The sequence below is a fragment of the Sciurus carolinensis genome, chromosome 4 (genome assembly GCF_902686445.1).
Source record: "Sciurus carolinensis chromosome 4, mSciCar1.2, whole genome shotgun sequence".
Taxonomy (NCBI): Eukaryota; Metazoa; Chordata; class Mammalia; order Rodentia; family Sciuridae; genus Sciurus; species Sciurus carolinensis.
The window spans coordinates 172,702,823-172,729,213 of NC_062216.1; the positions used below are offsets into that span (position 1 = coordinate 172,702,823).

Consider the following 26,391-nt stretch of genomic DNA (forward strand, 5'->3'; position numbering starts at 1 on the left):
TGGGACCTTGACCCCTCCCCCTCTTCTGCCTCCTTGCTGCTGTGCACTTCCATCACAATGTACTACCCCCTCACTGCAGGTCCAAAATCAGCAGGCAACGGACCATGGACTGAAAACTCAAACTGTGAGCCCAATCAACCTACCTCCTTTTAAAGTTGATTATCTCAGATATTTTGTTATAGTAATAAAGCTGACTAACAGATCAAAAGATGTATAGTGTGCACTTCTTTTACCTATTAGAACAACTAAGCTGCCAGACACAGTGGCACACACCTATAATTCCAGTGTGGCAAATCAGGAGGCTGAGGCAGGAGGATTGCAATGTCAAGGCCAGCCTTAGCAACTTACTAATTGAGACCTGTCTCAAAAAAAAAAAGGCTGGTGATGTGGCTTACTGGTAAGATTCCCTGGGTTTAATTCCCAGTATTAAAAAAGGGGGGTGGGGGGGAGTAGAAGAAGAAATAATGTTGGCACCTTGGTCTCAAGATGGAGTGGAGGCTACTTTATGGCTGTTCATACTATATAACTGCTCATAATTCAGCAATGGAGTGCCAGAAACAAATCTCAAAGGAATCAGACGTTAAAGGGTTTAATACACAGGCCAGGTGCTAATGGGACAATTAAGTTAGACCTATATCCTAGCGAAGCCACTAATATAAACATCTAGATTTTCCTAGAAAGATATTTTAAAGGCAACCAAGAAAAGATGTAGACCACAAAGATTCCCCTAACAGAATATGGGATTCAAAGTGCCAAAATTAATTTCCTGAGGGAAGGTTTTTCCCGAGAAAGTCAGGTCATGAAGTCCAGTCAGATCCAGATTGGCTGGTGTTCGAGAAAACTCAAGATTTCCTTTGTTCCTGTTTTCTTCTTCCTCTGGTTACCATGAAGTCTGTGACAGATTTTGGGATATGGAATTGATGAGGCATTCTTGTGTATCTTGCGTCATGTTAAAAAGCAGGACCCCAAGAGACATGGATTACATTAAGGACTTGGGGTTAGGAAAGACTACCTTTGTGCCATTAGGAGCTAACTTGCCCAGGCATTTCACGTGAGACGAAGAACCTGCTGGGCAGCACCTTAAGGCTGAAAACATCTCTCAGGGGTGTGCATATTTACCAGGCTCCAGAGATGAGGTTGTAAACCAGAATGCCAATTTGTAAATAAATACTGAGAAATATATCTGTCAGCATAGACAAAGCAGCCTCCTTATAAGCGGCCTGTGGAAGGGGATAGGCCTGGAATCCACCAAGGAGTCCAGGGGCTGCAGGTGCCTGCCCTGTCCGTTCTCACATCCCATGGCCCTTTCTCATGTCCAGAATTCCATGCAGTTGCAGCTGAAAGGTGTGGGCTGAGAGGCCGAGAAGGTATCTCTACAGTGCTGACTAAAGTTAACTCTAGAATTAAACTGTTTCCTTATTTCTCTCTGCCTTAAGTAATGAAAACGGAATTGTGCACAATACAGGGATTGGATAAATTTTGAGGAGGTAGAATTTTTAACTAATTCCTTTGGAATTTCATTTAAAGATGTTATTCTTGGGCTTTAATAATCAACTAGTTTGGTCCATGAAACCACAGAAAGCTCTCTGCCACAGGCCTGCTATTAAGGATCCACTAACCCCCAGTACCTAGATCTGCGGAGGAGCCAGTTGTGCCAGCAGTGATGCTGATGTTGTGTAGCGACCCTTACTTGGCTCCCTGCATTGGCTACCTGGCAACTCTTGAGGGTTCCCTAAATCTCATAAAAACCACTCCAAACCATCCTGTTTGTAGATATTTTGACTTTAAAGTATTAACTTTACATCTCAAGAGATGCAGACAAAGCCTCCAACAAAATCCAGCACCCATTCATAACATGAGGAAAACAGGGACAGGAGGAGCCTACCTCAACATCATAAAGGCTATGTATTAAAAACCCAAAGTCGACCTCATTAAATGGGGAAAAGCAGAGAGTCTTTCTTCTAAAATCTGGAACAAGGAAAGGATGTCTATGCTCATCAATCCTATTCAAAATAGTACTAGAAATTCTAGCCACAATTAGGAAAGAGAAGAAAATAAAAGGGCTAAAAATTAGAAGACAAACCATCAACTGTAATCATATCACTGTAAATGATATGATCACATACTTAAAAAATCCAAAAAGTTCCCTCAGAAGACTGCCAGAGCTAATAAACAAATTAGCAAAGTAGCAGGTTATGAAATCAATACTCAGAAATCAACCCCTTTCCTAAAAACCAACAATCTTCTGAGAACTTGGGAAAACAATCCCATTCACAATAGCCTCAAAAAACAAAGACTTCCCCTCCCTAATGGGGTGGGGGCAGGATTACCTTTCTTCCCTGTGCTAGGCAGTTATCTGTCCTTGAGGATAGCCCACCACAGGAATGAAGTGATTCATTCAGACTTAAGGGATGCACCAGAAGATCTAAGAATTGACTCTCCCAAATCAACAAGTGGATTTACAATTCTGGACAGAGAACACCTGGAATGTATCCTATTAATCACCTCTTGAAAAACCTACTGTTCCCCCTGATGGGCAAAATCACAGCCTCTAGGACAGGAGTTCCCTGTTTCTCCTTTGCGCAAAGCAACACAACTACTTTTCCCTTTTTCTCAAAACAAAACAAAAACCAAACAAACAAAAAACCCCTTAGGAATCAATTACCAAAGAGGTGAAATGAATGAAAATGACAGAAGGTTGAAGAAAGCAACTGAAGACTTCCCATGTTCATGCATAGTCAGAATTAGTAATGTTAAAATGGCCAAAAGCAATACACAGATTCAATTCAATTCTCATCAAAATACCAATGACATTCTTCACAGAACTAGAAAATGGTCCTAAAATTCACCTGGAAGAATAAAAGATCCAGAAAAGTCAAGGAAATTTTAAGCCAAAAAAGTGATTCTGGATGCAAGCTCATGGCCCACAAACGAAGGAGGCAGGAGACGGGACGCAAACCTCGGATCAGCAAGTTCTCCTTTATTCTGCAGCGAGGTCCATGGATCAGGCATGGGAGGGCCCATTTTCTGGGTATGGAGCTGGTCCCTGAGTTACAGAAGAGTCTGGGTTTTATAGTTTTATTTGAGACTGCAGATGTGCAGTTTTGACAATTGGGCTAGTTGTACAGGTTAGAACTTTAACTTAGGAGGGTAGTTGTAAAAAGGTTGAAACTCATTATTATCTGGGGAGATAGGAGTCCAGATCTCAAGGGATGAGTACTTAAATCTTGCCCACTGTTTTACTTTCCTTGCGATCCACTGTTTCCCAGAGTTTCAATATTTGCTGTGCCTCTATTTAGGACTAATTTGCCATGGGGGAAGGTCAAAGTTCAGGACCCAGAATTCAGTATTTGCCTCCTTCATTCAAGATGCACTGAGGTTGGGAATGGGTAAATGTTTGCTTTTGGTGGAGATGCTGGGGAGGAACCTGCCCCTAGGGCCCATTGTTATTGGGAACGGGTATATGGGGAAAGTTTTAATGTTTGGCTAATTTCCCCTCCCTCCTTCCATTTTTCTTGGGGAGCTGTCTTGTAGGAATATTATTTTCCATAATCTGTCACTGGAGGCATCACAATATCCAATTTCAAATTATACTACAGAGCTAAAGTAACAAAAACTGCATGGTACTGGCATAAAAACAGACACATGTAACAGTGGTCCACTTTATGCTCTGAATATAGCCCTTGCTGCTCTGCTACTGTAATTTTTTTTTTTTTTGTACCAGGGACTGAACTCAGAGGGCACTCAACCACTGAGCCACATCCCCAGCCCTTTTTGTATTTTATTTAGAGACAGGGTTTCACTGAGTTACTTAGTGCCTCGCTGTTGCTGAGACTGGCTTTGAACTCTCAATTCTCTCAGCCTCCTGAGCCGCTGGGCAATTTATTTTTTAAATGGACATATTTCTTTCTCTTCTCTTCTCCCTGCTCCTCCCTAATCTCAGGGGAAACAGGATTACCTTTCTTCCCCATCCTAGACAGAGTTATCTATCCTTGAGCAGATAACCCAGCATAGAAATGAAGTAATCCAGACTTTGGGTATGCTACCAGAAGATTTCAGAAGGATTATCTTCCAAATTAACAAGTGGATTACAACTCCAACAGAGGACACATGGAATATAGCCTTTGAGTCACCTCTTTAAAAAGCCCCATTCCTGCTGATGGGCAGAATCACAATTGTTGGGACAGGAGTCCCCTGTGTTTCTCCTTTTCTAGCGAAGCAATAAACCTTTCCCTTTTTCTCAAAAACCATGTCCTCATTATTGGATTGGCATTGGGGACAATGATGGAATTTTTGGCAACACATAGACCAATAGAAGAGAAGACCCAAAGAACAAACCCACACAGTGATTTGATCCTTGACTAAGGTGCCAGAAACACACTGGGGGAGAAAAAACAGGCTTTTACACAACTGGTGCTGAGAAAACAGGTTATCTGTATGTAAACTAGATCCTTTCTTGCCTTGGCCAAAAGTTAACTCAAAATGGATCGAAGACCTAGGAATTAGACTAGAAGAAACGCTGCAACTTCTAGTAGAAAACAGGGTCGACATTCCTGTACGTAGGCACAGGCCATGACTTCCCAACAGGACCCCTAACACTCAGGAAATAATGTCAAGAGTTAAACAGGATGGCATCAAATTAAAAAGCTTCATAGCAAAGGAAACAATGTAGAATATGAAGAGACAATCTACAGAATTGAGAAAAATCTTTGCTAGCTACTCTTCTGACATATGATTAATATCCAGAATATATAAAGAACTCAAAAAACTTACCACCAAAGAAAACCAAAACCCAATTAATAAATGGGCAAATGAACCAAACCAGAAACTCTCTACAAAAGAAAAGCAAATGGCCAATAAATACGTGAAAAGATGTTTGACATCTTTAGCAATTAGGGGAATGCAAATCAAAACTACACTGAGGTTGGGCATGGTGGTACACTCCTATATTCCCAGTGACTTGGGAGGCTGAGGCAGGAAGATTGCAAATTTAAGACCAGCCTCAGCAATTTAGCAAGACCCTAAGCAACTTAACAAGACCCTGTCTCAAAATAAAAAATAAAAAAAGCTGGGGATGTGGCTCAGTGCTAAGTGTCCTTGGGTTCAATCCCCAGTAATAAAACAAATGAAAACAGATTTCATCTCACTCCAATCAGAATGGCAGTCATCAAGAATACAAATAAATGCTGGAAAGGATGTGGGGAAAAGGGAACACATGTACACTATGGTAAGACTGTAAATAAGGACAGCCACTCAAAATCAGTATGGAGGTCCCACAAAAGACTAGGAAGAGAATCACCATATGACCCAGCTATGCAACTCCTGAGTATTTATCCTAAAGAATTAAAGTCAGAAAACTATAGCAATACATGCATACCCATGTTTATAGCAGCACAGTTCACTATAGCTGAGGTATTCATCAATGAATGAATGCACAGAGAAAACATGGTATATATGCAAATGGAGTTTTATTCATAGATAAAAATGAAATTATGTAATTTGCAGGAAAATAGAGGGACCTTGAGAACGTTAAATGAAATAAGCTCAGAAAGTCAAGGGTCATGTTTTCTCTCATATATGGAGAAGGAAAAAAAAGTTATGTGTGTGGAGGGATGACATGGAAATGGAAGGACGCAATCAGTAGAGGGAGCAGGGCGAGGGGAGAGGAGAGGAAAAGGGTAAATACTGAAAATGATATTGGCCAAGTTAGAGTGCTATATTGTGTGCATGTGAGAGTACATAACAATGAATCCATTATGTATAATTATAATACACCAATAAAAAATATGGAAGGAAAAAAGGATTTACTTTAATTAGCAATTACTGCTAGCCCCACAAACCTGTTTGTTCATGGCAAACTGCCTTCTGACTGCAACACAAGCCTGAAGTTGCTGACATTCTATTGAGAATTAAAAGCAGAAAGAAACTTACTTTGCCAATGTTAGTATTGTCCAGAGCTGCATCCACTTCATCTAAAACAAAGAATGGAGCAGGCCGAAAACTAGAAAAAAATAGCAAATTAGTAGTAACTTTCTATTTGTTTTTAAAAGAGTTGGAAGAAAGAATAAACAGTATTCAGAATAAATAAGACACATCCTTTTGGAAACTTTGTTTAGTGACCTTTGGGTTGCTAACAGGGTTCGATTATCAGTCTGCATCCTAAGTGACATATTAAAGGGGTATTTAGGGTTGGTCACCCCTCTCCCTCAGATACTGGCTTATGGACAGCACTTTGTGCTTTTCTCCCACCTGCTACTCTTTGGGTCTCTGATGTCAACTCTTCATTCCTGAATAGGTGCAGCTCAGCGTTCAGAGCTCTCCCACGTTCCCCTGCTGATTCCATATGCTCCCAAATTTTTAATACCATCCAAACACAGATGGCTCCACACTTCCGCCAGTAGTTCCGCCCTCTCTCCTGGACATGCTTGCCATTGCTCACTCAATGATTCTACGTGGACACCTAATAAACACCCCAAGCTCATCCAAAAGCAAACGTCTCACCTGCCCCCACACCTATTCCCTCCTTTGGTCTTCTCCACCTCAGTTACCAGTAGTTCTTCCCAGTCTAGCTGTTTAGGGAGTCATCCCCAGACTCCTTCACACCCCACCATCCCCATTAGCAACATCTGCTTTCTCCCAGGTCCAGCCACCACCATCTTTCATCTTTCGTTTTGACTGTCACAACAGCTTCCTAACCCTGAGCCTGACACTTTGGCCTCAGGTCCTTTGCACCTGCTGTCCTCATATCTAGAGAAACCACCTCTGGCTATCCAGATGGCTTGTTCCCTAATTACTTCAAATCTCTACTCAAATGTTTCCTTCTAATGGGCCTTCCTTGATGACTTTTTTTTTTTTCTTAAACCCAGAGATGCTCTACCACTGAGCTACATCCCCAGATCTTTATAAATTTTACTTTGAGATAGGGTCTTGTTAATTGCCCAGACTCCTGCTTCAGTTTCCCAAGTAACTGGGATGACAGGTGTGCGCCACAGTTCCTGGTCCTTAATATACGATGACTCAATATGACAAACCTTCTCTGCCACCCATTATCTCTGTTCCCCGCTCCTGTTTACTTATTTCCTGTAGGACTTCCACTCTCTAATGTTCTCTATATTAATTACAAATGGAACTTACTTATTATTTATCTTCCCCAACTAAAATAAGCATTTTTGAAGTAGGCATTTTGTTTGGCTCAGTCATCTCCCTGGCTGAGGCAGTGCGTTCAGCAGTCTGCTGCCTAACGGATGGGGCGCCACCTAGTGATGGTCTTAAGCTGCCATGAACCTCCTGTTCAGAGCGCTTTCCCTTCACAGAGCTCCCCTGCCACCCATAGTCACTCTTCCTGTGGGGGCTTATTCCTTCTGCCTTTGAGACCAATACAAACCAGTTGTCAAACTCTTGTGTTCTCATGTCCCTGGTAATGGGACCAGAGAGGCAGCAGCCCCACCAAATTCTTTGAACGGCAATCACTTTTCTTTTGGTTTTTTGTTTCTTGATTAATATTGTAAAACAGTGATACCATCATCAGTGAAAATAAGGCTAAATACTTTTCTAAAGAAATACTTTGCCTTCAATATTATTTACTAAATAGATCTCTGAACATGAACTAAATAATATGCAAGTTTAGTTTTTGAATTTGTTGCTCATGGTTTTGGGCAATTGTGATATCACATCTTGCCATTCTAAATTTTTCTCTTTCTTCCCTATAGTTGGAAAGTTACTAGCTACTGATAATAAAATCTGTCAAAGACTGAAATCTTTAAGAGTTTCAGTCTAAATTACCGTAGGCCTAAAATATAACCTGAATTGTCTAACTGAAGAAAAACGTCCTGTAGCATTTACTAAATATTAATAAAGAAAAATAGGTGTAGATCTCCCATTGCAAGCTCCACTTGGCTTTTGCCCTGGTACGAAGCCAAGTAGCTTATTGAGACCTTACCTGTGTACGGCAAACAGGAGAGCCAAAGCCGCTACACACTTTTCTCCCCCTGACAAATTGTCCATTGGCATAAATCGTTTGCCTGGGGCCACACAATTATAACTAATTCCCTCCAAGTACGGTTCTTCAGGGTTCTCTGGGCTAAGAAATGCCTGAAACACATGTTGTTTATTTAGCAATATCAGAAAAGTAATCAGTAAATTTCAACATGGGGTGGCAACATAGTTTACATGCAAAATATTCTATTGTTAGATTTTCCTCAATTTTGATGGAAAAATACCAATGCCTGTAAATAATGTATTTATTCTCCATTTAATTACAGACAATAGGGTTGTCTGGATTGGTGGGGACATAGAAAACATTCTAACTTAGGGGATCAGGCCTTCCCACCAGGCTGTGTCACCCCAGAGCAGCACAAGCCAGTCTTACAATCTTCTATTCACTCAGTGATCAATGGTTCATTTATCAAACATTTACTGAACACTTACTATGAGCCAGGCACTGGAAATACAGATATGAATCCTGTTCTCAAAGAGTTAATGGGCTTAGTTTAGTCTCACTTTACTGAAAATAAATTATTTTAATTTATCATATTATTTTCAGTTGAAATTCTGAAAGGATCACCTGAGTCATAGAAGAACATGAGCAAAGCAGGTATATAGTCATGACCCACATCTTAACTCCACATCCAATTCCCCAAGCCATCTGCTGGGGGCACTGATAATGAAGTGGGCATGGCGATCACCAAGACTCTCCTTAAAAAGGAAATACCTGGAATGGGATCCTGCCTTTAGTTCTTCCTCTCTGCTATGATATGCTGATCAACCCCACTGATAATGTTCCCTAGGATCCTCTATACTGACCTGGCCTTTACTGCAGAGTTCTAAAGACAAATCAGTACCAGATAACAGACTGGATACCAAGTGAGCTAGGTCACTCATTTTCAGGTAGAGAAACAGGTCTGGAGTGGCTGTGCCTTGTCCAGGCTGCCAGCTCAGAGGCAGTGGGATGGAGAACAGCTCAAGAGATCAGTCTTCACAAACTAACCCTACCCTAAGAGAATTACTCAGATAATGTGCAGTGGTTATTCACGTCCCACCAGAAAAAAACACCACCGGTAACACAAAGATCCCCCTAGTTACTTCGGGGTTGAAAATACATACTTGGGCACTGTTGTTTCTGCAGAGCTTCTTGTAGATTTGATCAATTGAGATTGAGACGTGCTCAAAACATTGGCTGAAAAGATCGTATCTCCTTTTTTTCACCTGTTCAAACTCTTGCCTACACATTCTGGCTTCCTTTCTGCTGGCCTCAAAAGCTAAGAGAGAATCAATGTTCTTTATTTTGGAGACCACCAGGAACTTCTCTTATTTAAAATATAGGATATTTTAAAAATTGGAATTTGAATTTGGCTTTCATAAGTAAATTTATCTTCAAAATAACCTCAACTGTTATTGATTCCAAGAGCTCTAACAATTAATAAGCCCATCCTTTTTTGGCAGGGCTAATTTCTTTTTTTTAAAAAAATAGGAGTATTTAAGGGAATTAAGAAAACTCTTATTACATGATGTTAAAGTGTAATAGTCTAGAGGCTTAACTATCTGAACTTAGTATAAATAATTGAAGTATAAATCTCTTCAAGGTGATAAACTCATATCAGAGTAATCTTTAGTTAAAACAATATTACATACAACAAAAATATTATCCAATAGAAAAATGAAATTGTACAACATAAATTGACTATAGCAGGGCTAATTTCTAATAATATTAACAAATTCCTAAAGAGTATTTAATATGCCTGTTTTGCTGATATAAAAAATTTAAACGTCTGTTCTATAATAATCAATAAACCGATTTTTGAATTAAGCAGAACATTTTTCATGGAGGAAGCAATTAGTGACTCAGGACTAAAAGCACACATTAATATAAGATGACAGAGGAAAATATATGAGAAAAGAAGTTATATTCCAGGGGTGACTGTTGTTCTAGAAATCAAAACACCCATAAATATGATCCTGTTAACAATTAAACCCTAGTTCAGAAGGGCACTGTGGGGCGTGCCTGTAATCCCAGTGGCTCAGGAGGCTGAGACAAGATAATCACAAATTCAAGGCCAGCCTTAGCAACTTAAATGAGGTCCTAAGCAACTTGGTGAGACCCTGTGTCAAAATAAAAAATAAAATAGGACTGGGGATGTGGCTCTGTGGTTAGATGCCCCTGAGTTCACTCCTCAGCATCAAAAAAAAAAAAAAAAAAAAAAAGATAAAAATAAATAAATAAATAAATAAATAATAATAATAAACCCAAGTTCACCATCTGTGGACTCTTGAAACTTGTCTCTGACAGTCTTCAGGTTCTCCAGGGCCCTCAGGTTTGGGGCTGCTGTCTTCAACAGAACATCCTCCTGGGAGGCCATTTGCTGCAGAAGGAGTGTAAGATGGGCCTCTACCTCTTTATCTGACTGTAGAGCCTGTTATTGCAAAAAACAACACTGACTGGCATGCCTTTTACCTGTACACTGCTAAAGTAAGACCAAAGCACAGGGTCAACTCCATCTGACCCGCCAGCTCCCTCTGCACACTCCCACCCCCACTGCTTGAGCCTGGAGCTGCAGACACAGCACCATCTCCAGCTTCAATGACAGCTGTGCCTTTCCTGCTCTACTGATGGATATGCTGCTCCGGGAACATGTTGTACCTCTTTTTTATTTTTTTTTAAACCTGGCTGAAAGACAATTCATGTATCACCTTAATTTCTGTGTTCAATAAAAATATTTATCATCTACTACATATTAGAAACTGAAGATTCAATGAAGGAAACTGTCAGTCTTTGTCTTTAAAAAGCTCACAGAGAAGTCAGCAATATAATCTGCCATTTATAACAGGATGGAAAAAACCTCTACCAGGATAAGCATAGGGCAGAGAGAGGAGTAACAGTTAACCTGAAACCCGACTAACGAACAGAATTAATTGGGGTGGGATGGAAAATGTCGTTGACTTCCAGAAGGGAGTCATGCATGATAAAGGTAATATTTTAGTTCACTGAGACTTATCTGAAAACTGAGTAAATTTGTTACTTAAATAACTTAAAAGATTCTTACACCATATACTAAAATAAACTTCAGATGACAGGCAAATAAAAACAACACCATAAACACAAAGAAAATGTTTACATTTACTGAGTAATGAGGTGGCAAAGGACATTCTAGACAAAAAAAGCAATGGAGAAAGTACTCAATAGAAAACTACAGGAAAGACAAAAACTTCTGCCAAAAGATGCCACGGCTATAAGTCCACTGACTCGATACTGATGATGTGAAATGAAAAGATGTGGTGGGTGCTGCTACTCAGGATCCACCTCCACTTTTCCTTACTAATGCGGCCTGTTTGGGGCCAGGTGGCCCTTCCTTCCTCCTGAGCCCAGTGCTGAGGAGTGGGCCTGCTCTGCTCAGGTGTGGGCTGAGCACCTATCCTCCGCCCACTGGGAGGGGTGACTGGATCAGAAATGAACATGTAACCCCACTCAGGCGGCTGAGATGCAGGAACAACTGCTGGGGTCTGTAGTGAAACCTTTCAATTTTACAGCAGCACCACCCCAAAAGGGAGGTCCGAGGGCCTTGACAGGGCAAATTCAGGATGCTGGAGTAAATGCCACTTTTGTGTACTGCAGAACTTTGCAAAGCTTTTGTTTATTCATTCTGTGCCTACAAGAAGGGAATAAGATTCAAACAGGAGCTGGCACAGAAACTCTGCTTCTTTAGCTAGACATTTCATGGTAGAGTGTTCTGCAGAACACAGTGACCGAAGCCGATAGAAATGTTTTAAGAAGCAACCTATTTACTTATTAGCCTATTTTGTGATAGCATGATAGAATAAGAAATGTATATTTGGGCCTCATCCTGACTCCTGGCTCTCAGCTCCTAAAACTCTTCGCATTTCCTGAGTGAGAGAAGCATCTTCTGTTAATCCTAACAAGCTTCTTTCCACCACACCAGAGTTCATGCTAATGAGCCTGCTTTTGGAGGGTGGGTAGTGGTTGCCTGAGGATAGCTCCTTAGAGGTTAGAGACTGAATAACCACCAGAGGCCAATGATTTAATCGATCATGCCTCCAGGAGGTGGTGAACACACTGAGATGCGAGAAAGGTGGCCCACCTAGAGGGGGCATGAGAGAGGGTCTGGGAGCTGTGTCCCTTCCCCAGGAAAGTATTCCAAGTTTTGTGAGCCACTCTGGCAAATTATCAAATCTGAGGAGGGTTCTAAGGGAATCCCTGATTTACAGCCAGGGGCAGAGGTATGCACTCTGGGACATGTGGCTGGTATCTGAAGTGTGGGTAGTCTTTGTGGGACTAGTTTTTAACTTGTGGGACCTGATGCTGCACCAGACAGTGCCAGAACTGAACTGAATTGTAGGATACTAAAATACTCAGAGAACTAGAGAACTGCTTGGTGTGAAAGAAACCCACATATCTGGTGTCAGAAATGTTGTTAGTTAACACAGAAAAAAAATGTTTTTTCTTCAAAAACATTAGGAAATCTTTTTAAAAAAAGAACTTACATTCTACTATCTAAAAATGATTCTGCAGTACTTAAATATTCAATATTGCTGTTAGTCATAAACAGGAGAGATCTTTCAATTACCTTCAGATCCTCTCTTAAAGGGCTGTAGTCGACTTCGATAGCAGCTTCCTTTTCATAGATGTCAGTCGTTGCCTGGGTACTTTCTGCTTCAGTTCCCAACTGAAAAACACACAAAATTTTTTCCGTTATCTGAAATGATAATCTCTACTGGTTCATCTGCCCCCAGTCCTCCAATTGCACTCCTATGACACAGCTGGCAGGCTGCCATGATCTGGCCTCAGCTGCCCTGACTCCGTGGGGAACCAGTGTCCTGTGCTCCCTCTGCTGCAACCCACAGCCTCCCTGATCACAGTGCAAGTGCTGCTCTCAGGACTGGCACAGTCCCTCTGCTGGACCGCCTTCCCCTAGATGCCTGTGCCACTTCACCTCACCTCTACTCTCTGGCTACCTTCTCTAGGCCACCCTGGCCTCTCCACTCAAGGCTGCGAGCCCCTCCACCTGCTCTGTGTTCCTTTTCTGCTTTAATTTTCTGCAGCACCTATCAACATCCAACACATACTCTATTTGTTTACAGTTTGTCTGTTGGATCGTCTCTACCACACTGAATGTGAAGGACAGGATTTGGGGCTTTGTATTCAGTGTTCCATACAACGACTGATATATATTTCAATTTCAATATATATACTTTGGAAGGAAGTAACAGGACAAAAGGAACAGATGAGCACTTATTCAGCTGTTGCCTGGCCTTTTGCTGATCAAAATCAAGACTTACAAATTAAGAAGAAAAGACTACTTGGTTATTCAGTCCTTTCTAGTTGTTCTTAGCTACACATCCTCAATAAAACTTTTTTTTATTAAGCATAAATTTTATATAATACATGTTAAAATAGCTCACAAAGTTGAATTTCAATACAAAATGTTTGAAACTCTAAATCCCACCATGCCTGTGTGTGATTCAACATCCTTGTTTGCATTATACTTCTGTGTAAGTCATTTGGTGCCATGCTACTCAAGGGGTGGTCCATGGGCCAGCAACAGGGGCTCATCTGGGGTTGTGTGGAATGCACTCTTAGGCCACATGATACCCAGATGCTTCCTTTGCACACTATGATTTGGGAATCTAGGAAAATCTCTCCCCGACAATATGAGAATCTTCTGAGAACCCTGGCAGGCACAGGCAACTTGCCTTGTCTGAACACATCCATCCAATGAAAGGGTTTACTTCACATGTGCACAGTTACTTCCACAGACATTGTCAAACAATTATATTTCCTAGTGACTCTTGTTTGCTCCTCTGAACAGAGGATTCAGTTCATACCTAATGCCTTCCTATTCTGGGTTTTACAGAACATCTTGGACAGCCCCACCACTGCATGGCTACAACTAGATTGCTTATGAAATTCCAGCCAGGAACTCTCCACCAGAGGCTACTATCTTTCTATAGAAACTATTCTCGAGCTGTAGAAATTCAACTCTGTGGCCTTCTGCACCCAACTTAATATCCCCCTTGGGATCAGAAAGAACAAGTGCGACTCACGTGAGAGATTTTCATCTATCTGAAGATAACAGTTACATTCTCTAAGCCTTCCCTCCCAATACAACATGGTCTAGGCTTTCTTCATTACTCTGGATGTATCACTCTTAAAATGCCTCGTATTTTAAAAATTGAATACAATATTCCAGTGTGGCCTGACTAGCACAAAGTGAAACAGAAGTACTTTTTTTTTTTTTTTTAAATAGACTACTTTGGGGTTTGGTGTGTAGCTCAGTGGTAAAGTGCTTGTCTAGCATCAACAAAGTCCTGGGTTCAATCCCCAATACCTAAAAAAAAAAAAAAAAAGTATTTTTGGGTTCAGAGCATCAACACATCATAATCACCCAAAGTCCATCCTTCTCCAGTAGGGCTTATTATTGGTGTTTAACGTTCTATGGGTTTGTACAAAATCATAAAGGCACATATCTAAAATTATACATTATAGTATTAGGTAGAAGTTTCAAAAGCCCTAAAAATCATCTATGCTCCACCTATTCATCCCTCATTCCCCTCTAACTCCTGGTAACCAGAGATTTTACTGTCTAGATTGTTCTACCTTTTCTGGAATGTCATATAGTTGGAATCAAATAGTACAGGCTTTTTAGATTATCATTTTACTTATCAATATGCATTGAAGTTTCCTCCCTGCTCTTTTTAATGGCTTCACAGTTTTTTGTTTTGAGATGGGGTCTTGCTGTGTTGCCCAGGATGGCTTGAATTCCTGGGCTCAGGTGATCCTCCTGCCTCAGCCTACCAAGTAGCTGGGACTACAGATGTGCACCTCCACACCCAGCAATAGTTCATTTTTCTCTAGTGCTGGATAATATTGCATGATCTATCAGTTTATTTATTCAACTCCTGAAGGATATTACGTTTGCTTCCAAGTTTTAGCAATTATGAATAAAGAAGTTATAAACATCCATAAGCAGGTTTTATACAGATGTAAGTTTTCAACTCTTTTGGGTAAATTCCAGGTAGTACAATTGTTGATCATATGATCAATTTAGTCTTTTAGGAAACTGACAAATTGTATCCAAAGTGTGGCATTATGTATTCCCACCAGTAATGATAGTTCATTGATCCTTGCCAGCATTCGGTTCAGTGTTCTGGATTTTGGTCTGGAATATAGATGTTTAGTGATTATCTCTATTTTTGGTACCAGTGATTGAACCCAGGGGCACTTAACCACTGAGCAATTCCCAGTCCTTATTTATATTTTATGTAAAGACAGGTTCTCACTCAGTTGCTTAGGGCCCTGCTAAGTTGCTGAGGCTGGCTTTGAACTCATGATCCTCCTGAACCACTGGGATTATAGGCTTATGCCACCCAGTTGTGATATCTAGTTTTTAAAAAAATTCTTTTTTGTGTTGGGGAAGGCTGGGGATAGAACTCAGGGGCACTCAACCACTGAGTCACACCCCCAGCCCTATTTTGTATTTTATTTAGAGACAGGGTCTCACTGAGTGGCTTATTGCCTCAATTTTGCTGAGGCTGACTTTGAACTAGTGATCCTACTATCTCAGCCTCTTGAGCTGCTGGGATTACAGGCATGTGCCATCATACCCAGCTCAGTCCACAGTTTGTTAATCACAGTTATTTTAACTTCCTGGTCTGACAGTTCTAACATCCCTATATCTGAGTTTAGGTCTAATTAGCTGCTTCTGTGTCTTCAAATTATTTTTTGCCTTTTGGTATGCCTTATAATACTTTTCTTGATAGCTGGACATGATGTACTGAGTGAAGGGGACTGCTGTGCTGTACACTGACCTTTACTAATCTGGTAGTGAGATATCGGGGAAGGGAAGCATCTACAGTCCTATGATTAGGTCTCAGCACACCCACTCCACCCAGCTATTGGGATTGAACCCAGGGGGACTTCACCATTGAGCATACTCCCATTCCTTTTTATTTTTATTTTGAGACAGGGTTTCACTAAATTGCAGGGGCTGGCATTGAACTTAGGATCCTTCCCCTTCAGTCTCCTAAATCACTGGGATTACAGAGGTATGTGCCACTTTGCTAAGCTAGAGCTCAGTCTCTCAGCAAGTCTCTGTCCTTGTGAATTTCATCAGTGCTTCTAAGTTATTTTTCCCCCTTAGGTGGACAGAATAGCTACAGCTTGCTGAGATGGCCATTTCCCTACCTCAGTTCAATCAGGCTCTAATAAATCCCCAGCAGATAGGCTCCCCAGGGCAGCAGCCCCTGGTAAGTGAGACTCTGAAGGTTCAGGAGGCAACATGCACAAAAGTGAGGGAGCCCTATGACTAGCACCCCTGGAGTTTCATATCTCTGCCCTGAAGCATTTATAAATTAGTTTCCTAAGTGGGTGCTGATTCCCCCTGGAGGCTCCTACTCTACATGCTGTGATTCCCTGTATTTGTCTGACTCTCCAGTTTTGGTACAGCAAGTTTTGCTCTGACCTTGCTTCTCTTACAGATATAAGTTACTGATTTTCTCAGTTTGTTCAGTTTTTTACTTAAGATGAAGGGACGACTTTCAAGTTTCTGACATGCTGGAGTAGAAACTAGAAGTACCACTTTTCTTTTTGATGATGATTCAATATGAATTCAGCTTATTATAATATCTGCTGGGAAATACCCTGCCATGAATGTCTTTCATGCTAATCCAGAAGCAAGTAATTCCCACTTGTGGTGGGCATGTTGGAGAATAATTCTGAAGGTTCGCTCCCTGACAGAACACTGGGAACATAGCGGCGACACTGCTACTGACCAACAGCCTCAGACTTGCTTCTCCATACAACGTCCTCCTCTGTTCTATAGTTTTAACCCTCTTCTGAAATTACCTTGCCTTTAAACTGATTATTTCTTTGTGTGGATAGCGAGTGCTATTTTTCTGTTCCCCCCTAATTTTGCTTATAGCAGTCCCCCTTTTCCCTCCCTTCACACGCACAAGACTGGGTACATGTCCCAAAATGAACCAGTCAGAATTCTTCCCCAGGATTTTTCTGAGGGGGCAGGAAGATTTTCCTTGCCTCCATCACAGCTACCTTGTAGGCTCATGAGGAAAGCTGATCTAAGAGGACAAAGCTGATGTACTGAGTAAGAGTTCTGAGAGACTTCAAAGGCCTGAACTGAGCCACATGTGAGCTGCCTCATTTCTAGCCCTAACCCTGCACTCCCATTTTTTTTTTTTAAATCTTAAAGCCTTTTGAATTGGGTTTATGTCATTTTGTGGCCAGGAAATGGTTTTCTCCTTTCCTTACCTCCTATCCACAATGTTCTCTGCTAAAATAGAGGGGAAAAAACCCACAAAGACTTTTTGAGTATATTACACCAGAATTATGCTATGAGAAGTCATTATTATTCAGCATCAAGAGAGAAGCTTAGTTTTACAGCTATTTCATACTGACGAATCTAAAGGACCTTAGGCTGTTCCTGGAGCAAAAAACTGGATTGAACTGAAGAGGTTTTTGAGTGTCTGGGGGCAGAGCAGAATGGGGACAAGAGCTTTAATACTGATTTCTCTGAGATGTCTACTACAGGTAAGAAACACTGGTCCATCCCTGGAGCTAAAGAGACACAGATCCACAGGAAAGATCAGAGGATGGCACAAGATGCCTCTTCCTCTGGGATGGCAATCATTTTCTTCCCTCCTAGAAGGAATAATCCCATCTGTAAAGGGCCCAATAATCAGAAAAAGAAAAAGCAGTCGAGTTGCTCTAAACACCCGGTTCAGTACCACTGCACACATTTTAAGTAATTTTCTAGGCACCTCCACTTCAATTATGTCGTCCAGTGACCCCAACAGAAGAACTATCTCAATGTCTTGAACTTTGCAATCAAGCAGCATGTTATGCTTCTCTAATCGTTTCTGCTCCAGAGAGGTCTGAATGATCACAACTTCCTTTTGCAATTTTCCCACTTCCCTGTAAAAAAATATGAAAAGTGCTTTTACTCATGATGCAAAGCTTTTACTCATTGTAAAGCGGCACTAAGCAAGAAAAATGTTATGTTAAAGGCGACTTTCCCTATGAGTCCTGTAAGTGCTGGAGTTAGTAATTTAAACATTAACACTCCTGAGTAAGGCCATGAATGAGACTAGATAACCTAAGGTTGCTTTTTTTTTTTTTCCTTTGTGGTACAAGGGATGGAACCTAGTGCCTTGCTTATGTTAGGAAAGCTACGCCACCACTTAGTTACATACCAAATCCTATTTATTTTGAGATAGGGTCTTGCCAAGTTGCCCAAGCTGGCCTTGAATTTGCTATCCTCCTGCCTCAGCCTCCCCAGTAGCTGGGATCACAGGCATATTCACTGTGTCTGGTGATGGCATTTTCCAATAATAAATATTCCTGCTTTAATCAGGGCTACCAAGATGCAGTACTTTCCTAGTTACTTTATTTATTTTTGTTTTTGGTACCAGGGACTGAACCCAGGGGAACTTAACCACTGAGCTGCATCCTTTTATTCTGAGATATGGTCTCACTAAGTTGCTGAAGCTGGCTTTGAATTTGTCATCCTCCTATCTCAGCCTCTGAGTGGCTGGGACTGCAGGTGTGTGCCACCATGCTCAGCTTATTATATTTTCAAATCTACACTTTTTCAGGTTGTGTCTCTCCCTCATATGAGCTCATTTTGGAACCTCAAACCAGAAGAAACAGTCTCTAAGTAAGAGAAATCAGGTAAATCACTGTATCCCTGACAATCTGAAGTCTCTGTACTATCGGGCTCTATCTGAGATGAAGATATGAGGTATACCAGCTGAAAGAATGTGGGCCTTTAACAAGACCCAGAAAGGGGACAGAAAGAAAGAAAAAAAAAAAAGAAGGAAGGATAAGAGGCACAGAGGGAGGGAAGGAAGACTCCAAGGTTTTCAAGAATATGAAGAGAAACAAATTTTAAACTAAATATAAAAGTTTTGAAGAATTAAGAAACAGATTTTAATTCCTCTAAAAAATCATACACAAAGAACTTTCTGATGGTGTCTTAAAGCACTGAAGGTCTTGGGACAATGAGGAAAAGGGATGTGCCAAGAGGCTAAGCAAAAAGAGCTCATTTCTCATTGCTGCCATGTCAGTCACTCAGAAGAGCATGGAATTTTGCTGTAAGTCAGCTGATCCAAAGCGGCGTCATCAACATCATGGTAAATACATATGCTGAGCAGGTACCAGGTACTTGTCTGAGTTCACTTCATCAGTGTTTAGGTCACTATTCTTGGAGGTAGGCATTTTCATTATCCCCACTTACTGACGAGGAAATTAAGGAACAGGACATCAGGAGCAGAGCTGGGACGTCCCCATAGGCAGCGTGGCCCTCTTTTACCCTCTGTGCTGTGTTGCAGAGAGGGAAACTGGACAACAGGAAGACACCAGTGATATCAAAAGAGGGATATAGGGCAAGGGACTCTATATAGGATCATGATTTCATTCACCAATAAGAACTACTCACTCTAAACAACTAACTCCCTCTTGGTTTTCCCCCAAATTAGACATTTGAAATGTGTTATGTGGGACCATCAGCAACAAAGGGTACATATTCAAATATAACTTCACACAACACATTTCACACTGACAATACACATGTCAAAAATGCTGGCTGTATCTTTCAAAAACGATGAAGTCTCAATTACCTATCAACAGCTAAAAACTTCTTCCGCTCCTCTTCAATCTGAGTTTGAACTTTCTCAGTGTTGGAATTCTGAGTGACAAAGATGTTCTGAAGTTGCTGCCGCTTCGCCATGAGTTCATCCACAACCTGCAGACATTCTTCTTCAGCCTGAAGAGGATATGCAATGCAGATTTACCATCTTTTATATTGATAACGTCAACAGGTTCTGTTACCAAAAAGACCAACCCAGTTGCTCTAAGATAAACTGCATCCCATGTGCTGCTTGAACCTACGTCATGGATTGTGGCCCACTCTCATTCTACACCTTTTAGAAGCTGGTGATCAGTACCTGCCTTCGTCCTTCATTTTAGACCCATTGCTCACTCAGCTCACTGCCATCTGTCCAGTGAAAGTGTTCCTGCCACTGTGACTTTTAAGTGGCAATTAAACAGACATTTCAGACTCAGCCTTTTTAACAGTCTTTACCACATTTTCCTTCCTGCAGCACTGGGGCTTCTGTGATGCCTCCTCCTCTGACTGACTACCCCTGTTCCTAGCCTACCCACCCCTTCCAGAATCCCATGGCTGTTCCGGTGCTCTCCACTGTCTACCTGCCTGAGCATTTCAACCTTTCTCACATGGTTCAATTTGCTTCTGTCAATCAGAAACTCCCAATCTACAGCTCCTGCCCAGACTTCTCCCACTATCTGCATTCTTTCCTGCTGGACACTACCATCCAGGCACCACAAAGACCCGAGTCTTCTCCTCCCATCCACTACTCCACTTAGAACTCAGGCAGGAGTCTTCATGGCACCCGCTTTGCCTTCCCTCCTGCCCAACTCCAGAACTCATGAAGCTCTGCCGACTCTAAGTACTTCTCACATCTGGCCCCTTTCACTACCAAAACCTTTCAGAAGCTCAATAAGTGGCTATTCAATGAAGGAAGCAAAAAATGCAATGAAGAGGCACTTTAGCCCACTATTAGTTACCTTCTTTAGATTATCGATGTCTTCTCTACCTTTCTGGACAGTTTCTTTTAATGTGTTGATCTTATTCAGTTTCTTCTTAAGCTGATTACGACTATATTCAAGCTGAATATTAAGCCGAGTTTTTTGCTTTTCAAATTCTAATCTAGAATAAAAAAGTCAAGTATTACAAATGGTAAGCAGAGTGCTTTCTTTTCTTTTTAACTTTTTCTTACAGGAAATTTCAAATATGAAAGTAGAAGGAATATGATAATGAACCCCATGAAGCTCTCACTCAACTTTGATATGATCAATACAAGATCACTCTTGTTTTATCTATAACCCAACTTACCACAATACTGGACTATTTCAAGCAAATTCCAGACATCACGTAATTTCATCTATAAATATTTTATGTGTATCTCCAAAAGTGAAGTGATTTTTAATTTATAATAATAAATTATTGTAGCTTAAAAGTCATAATAAATCTTTTAATATGAAATTATTACCATTGCCAAATCTCTAGGGCATTTCATTATTTTAAAAAAACCTGAATATCTGTATTAGGAGTCACAGACTGCATAGAGGTGATATGTTTCTTACATTTTTTATAATCTATGGGTTCCCTTCCCTCATTTTCTTTAAGTTACAACTTATGTATTTAGTTATTGTTACTGAGGTTTGAACCCAGGGCTTGCACACGATAGACAAGTACTCAACCAGAGTCACATCCCCGGCCCTTTTTAAAATTTTATTTTTTACTTTGAGACAGGGTCTCATTAAGTTATTGTGGCTGGGCTGAGGATATAGCTCAGTTGCAGGGTGCTTGCCTCATATGCACAAGGCCCTGTGTTCAATCCCCAGCACCACAAAAAAATTTAAAAAATTAAAAAAATGAAGTTATTGTGGTTGGCCTCAAACTTGATCCTCCTGTTTTAGCCTTAAGTAGCTGGGATGCACCATTACATCCAGCTTTATATGTTTATTAACTTTTTTGGTCATACTGAGGAATTAACCCAGGGCCCTCTACTCTGACTTATATTCCCAGCCCCCCACCCCCCTTTTTGAGACAGGGTAGGGTCTTGCTAAATTGCTGAGACTGTGCTCAAACTTGTGATTTTCTTGCTTTAGCATCTGGAGTAGCTGGGATTACAGATGTACACCACCATATCTGGCTTTATGTATTTATTTAATTATTTAGTCAGTCTTTTTTCTTTTAACAACTATTCAAATATAAACTCCAAATAAAAACTTCCAAACTTGGGCTGGGGATATAGCTCAGTTGGTAGAGTGCTTTCCCTGCAAAGCACAAGGCCCTGGGTTCAATCCCCAGCACTGCAAAAAACAAAACAAAAACAAAACAAAAAAGCTTGTTAAAAAAAAACCAAAAACCAAAAAACTTCCAAACTTGCGAATGAAGACCATGTCCCTTCCTGATGCACTTCTACTTTGCAAGCTTCATAAACTCCTCATAAAGACCTCCAACACTGCTGGGTGCAGTAGTGTACACCTGTAATCCCAGCTACTGGGAAGGCTGAAGCAGGAGGATCAAAAGTTCAAGGCCAGCCTTAGCAACCTAATGAGACTTGAAACAACTTAGTGAGACCCTGTCTCAAAAAAAAAAAAAAAAAGAGCTGGGAATGTAGCTCAGTGGCAGAGCATCCCTGGGTTCAATCTCCAGTACTTAAAAAAAAAAAAATTCAATATCAACTATAGCTCATCCTTTCCTCTCTCCCTCCCATGTAGCCTGGCAACCCAACTGTTCCTTCAAGATGTACTTTTAAGTTCTATCTGTATTAGATACTGTGCTAAAAAACTGACCAAAAAACAGTGACAATAATAAAAACAAAGTAATTATTTAATGAAAGTTTACTATGCATCTGTTATCAAAGCTCTCCTGTGAATTAACTTACTCAGGTTGTAGCATGGAGCCAGGTGTGAAAGAGGGGGCAACAGAATCCCTGCTCCTGACCTCTGACCATAGTGTCTGCACGAGAGGTCAAGAAGAAACCTTCGAGCCTTGTGTCTGCGCAGAAGTCAGGCATGCATACATAACTGCATGACGTAAGTGGGACACCACAAAACTCCAGCCCTCCTCTCCCCTCGCTGGTGCTCCTTCAGTGGTTCCATCTCATCTCCTAATCCTGTTACCATCTCTGGGATCTCTTCCTTTTCCACCCACATTCATCCTTTGGTTTCCTATCCAGTCACATAACTTTAAGGACCATCTGTATGTTGACAGTCCCACAATTCACACCTCTAGCCTCACCTCTCCCTCAAACTCCTAACTTACAGTCAGCTGCCTGTTCTATGGCTCCAACTGGATGTCACAGACATCTCAAACTCAATACCAATGCACACGATGGGTAAGCTAGGAGAATTTAGCAAAGTTATTGGATGAGAGATCAATCTAAACTTTGAGAAAGTTTTTCTATACTAATAGAAACCAACTTAAAATCTAAAAATAAATATCATCTATCTAAAAGGACTATAAATAACTGGGAATTAATAAGAACACACTGATCTATATGGGAAAAACCTTAATATTCCCCAATAAAAGATACAGAAGATTCAAACAAATGAAAAAAATTCTATGTTATTGGATGAAATGACTCAATATTCTGAAGGTATCATTTCTCCCCAAATAAATCTACAATTCAATGCAACCTCAGTTAGAATTCTTGTTGGATTTATGAGAAAAAACACTCATAGGCAGAATTCTTTAGAAATGAAGTCTGCTTAAGTTTTAAGCTGGCTGCAGAACTAGGACTACAATGGGTGAAGAGGAGACATCTTATGAGGATAAAAGGAATAATTCAAAAAGGATGATAACCCAAGTACATATGTATCCTAACAGCAAAGGCCTGAAAGTACATCAAGTGAAAACTGACAGAACTAGAAGAAACTGACGGGTCCAAAAGTGTACTTGGAAATCTCAGTGCTCCTTTCTTAGCTCTGAGTGCGCAACTGGGCAGAGACTCAAAGATGGAAGACCTGAGCAACCCCAGCCAGCCTGGCCAACTACCACGCAGGGTAGCACTCTACCCGACAGCAGAATGCACATTCTTTTCAGGTATACATGGAACACGTATTAAGAGAGACAAGCACAAGCCTCCACTGAAAGGATCAAAATAATGCAGAATATATTTCTTACCACAATGAAATTAATCTAAAAATCACTAACAGAAAGACATCTGAACCCCTTGCCCTGCCAATAGCCACTAAATCAGACAACCCTCTTCTCATCCCAGGTCATATTAAAAAAAAAAAATCACAGGGATACTACAAAATATTTTGGACAGACTTACAATGACAATACAACGTGCTAAAATTTGTAGGTGGTAACTTAAATAGCATTTAGAGAGAAATAAATAGCTTGAAGGGTTTATATTAGAAGATAAGCCCCAAATACATAATGTCAACTTCCATTTTAAAAAGATATAAAAGAATACATTAAACCAAATAAGTAGAAGAAAGGAAATAATGAACAGCAGAAATCAGTAACATAGAAGCAAATAAACTATAGAGAAAATTCATGAAACCAAGAGCTGCTCTAACAAAGGATCAATAAAATTAACATACCTTTAGTTAAGATACCAAAAAGAAAGGAGAAGATAAGTCATGATACCAGGAGCAAAAGTACATCAGTACAGACCTTATACAATTTAAAAACAGAAACGTTTATTATGTGTGACTTTATGTTATTACATTTGTCAACCCAGATAAAGTACATAAATCTCTTGAAAGATAAACTATGAAAACTTGTCCAAGAAATAGATGTCCTGAGTAGCCCTATATTTATTAAAGAAATTGAATCTGTAACAAAAAATCTTCTCACAAAGAAGAGTGGGTGGCTTCACTGGCTAATTTTTTTTTTTTTTTTTTTTGGTACAAGGGATTGAACTCAGGGACACTTTACCACTGAGCCACATCCCCAGCCTATTTTGTATTTTATTTAGAGACAGGGTCTTACTGAGTTGCTTAGTGCCTCACCATTGCTGAGGCTGGCTTTGAACTCAAGATCCCCCTGTCTCAGTTCCTGAGCAGCTGGGATTACAGGTGTGTGCCAACATGCCTGGCCTTTACTGGCTAACCTTAGGAAACATCTGGGAAGAAACAATACAAATCCCATACAAATGCTTCCAAAAAAAGAGAGAACATCTCATTCCCAGCTCATTTTATGGGTCTAGCATTACCTTAAAACCAAACTTTAGACAAAGACATTGTAAGAAAACTACAGATTGTTATACCCAAGAAAATAGATGCAAAGATCTTTAACACAGTTTTAACAAATCAAATCCAAAAACAAATGAAAAAGGAGAGTACATCATGACTAAATTGGGTTCATCTTGTTATGTGAGGTGATTTAACACTTTAAAACAAATATAATTTACTAATTATTTGTACTTACTAGATTAACAAACTTTAAAAAATCTAGTCATACACTTAACTTAGTAGGATACCAGAGATAATATCTGACAAAATTCAGTGCTCATTTATGATAATAATTTCTGTAAAGCAGGACTAGAAGGGGACTCATCAACCTGAAAGTTACCCTAAAGTTCAAATTTTTCACTGTGACCCTAAGACTGGGAATAAGACAGGATATGTGCTCTCACCACTTATTCTACATTGAACTGGAGTCCTAGCTAGTGCAACAGACAAGAAAAAGAAATAAAATATATACTGATTGGAAAGCAGAAGTAAAAGTTTTTATTCACTGAAAATATGATTATCTATGTAGAAAACTCTAAAGAATCTACAAAAGAGCTAATAGAATAAGTTTAGCCAGGTTTTAGGATACTAGGTCAATTTACAAAAAATGAATTTTATTTAAACATACTAAAAACAAATCATTTTATATGGAAATTTTAAAACTATTCCATTTACAATAGTATAAAGATAAAACAAATATAATGAAATATTCACAGACCAAATGTGAAGGCAGAAAACTAAAAAGCATTAAGGATAGAAATGGATGTTGACCTAAATAAATGGAGACAGGCATCATGCTCTTGAATTAGTATTAAGATGTCAATTCTTCCAAATTAATCTACAGATTCAACACAATCCCAGTCAAAATCCCAGCTGGTTTCCTTTCTTTCTTTTTCCCCCTCAAAGCTGGAGATTGAACTCAGGGTATCACAAATGCTGGGCATGAGCTCTAGCACTGAGCCACAACCCCATCTCCAGCAGGGTTTTGTTTTCTTTCTCTCTCTCTGTCTATATACATACATATATATGTGTGTGTGTATATAAATTTTCTATCTATCTCAATTGAATAATGAATCCTAAAATGTACATGGAAATGCACAGGTTCTAGAATGTGTAGGGGGATGACCGTTCTTGTTCAATTCTGTATTTTCAGTTTCTAGAAGTGTGCCTGGCACATGGGAGGCACATAGTAAATTGGTGTTGAAAAAATGCAAGAAGTGTGAAAGAACTGTAGAGAAAAAACTGAAAGGAAGTGGGCAAATAAATGTTGGCAGTTTTTATTTTAGGACAAAGAAAATTTTCACAATTTCCCCGCAAGAGGCACATATTACTTACATATATTAAATACATATAATGTATTTAAACATTATATGAATAGATCATACAAGCCTATGGTCAAAGTAAAAGATGTAGGAACAATACAAAGACTAAAATGTCTCTCTCCCATTCTCTCAGCTTTAGTAACTATTATTTTAAAATTGAGAGGACTTATGCCTAAGGGAGTTTTCCAGTTCATAAGCAAGGTAGAGATTCATTTTCTTATAAGTAAATTTTAAAACTTAAGGATATTTTTCTTTTGTTTCATTCTTTTT

General features: G+C 40.1%; 1 protein-coding gene across 1 annotated transcript in view; it reads right to left on the reverse strand.

Annotated features, from left to right (window-relative positions):
- The window catches only part of Smc1b (structural maintenance of chromosomes 1B), a 78,043-nt gene that overhangs the window by 2,093 nt on the left and 49,559 nt on the right, over positions 1-26,391 (reverse strand). The window contains 8 exon segments of the mRNA XM_047549823.1: positions 5,932-6,001; positions 7,940-8,091; positions 9,103-9,257; positions 10,253-10,409; positions 12,579-12,677; positions 17,785-17,938; positions 19,642-19,787; positions 20,609-20,750. Of these exon segments, the coding sequence (XP_047405779.1) occupies positions 5,932-6,001; positions 7,940-8,091; positions 9,103-9,257; positions 10,253-10,409; positions 12,579-12,677; positions 17,785-17,938; positions 19,642-19,787; positions 20,609-20,750 (1,075 nt within the window).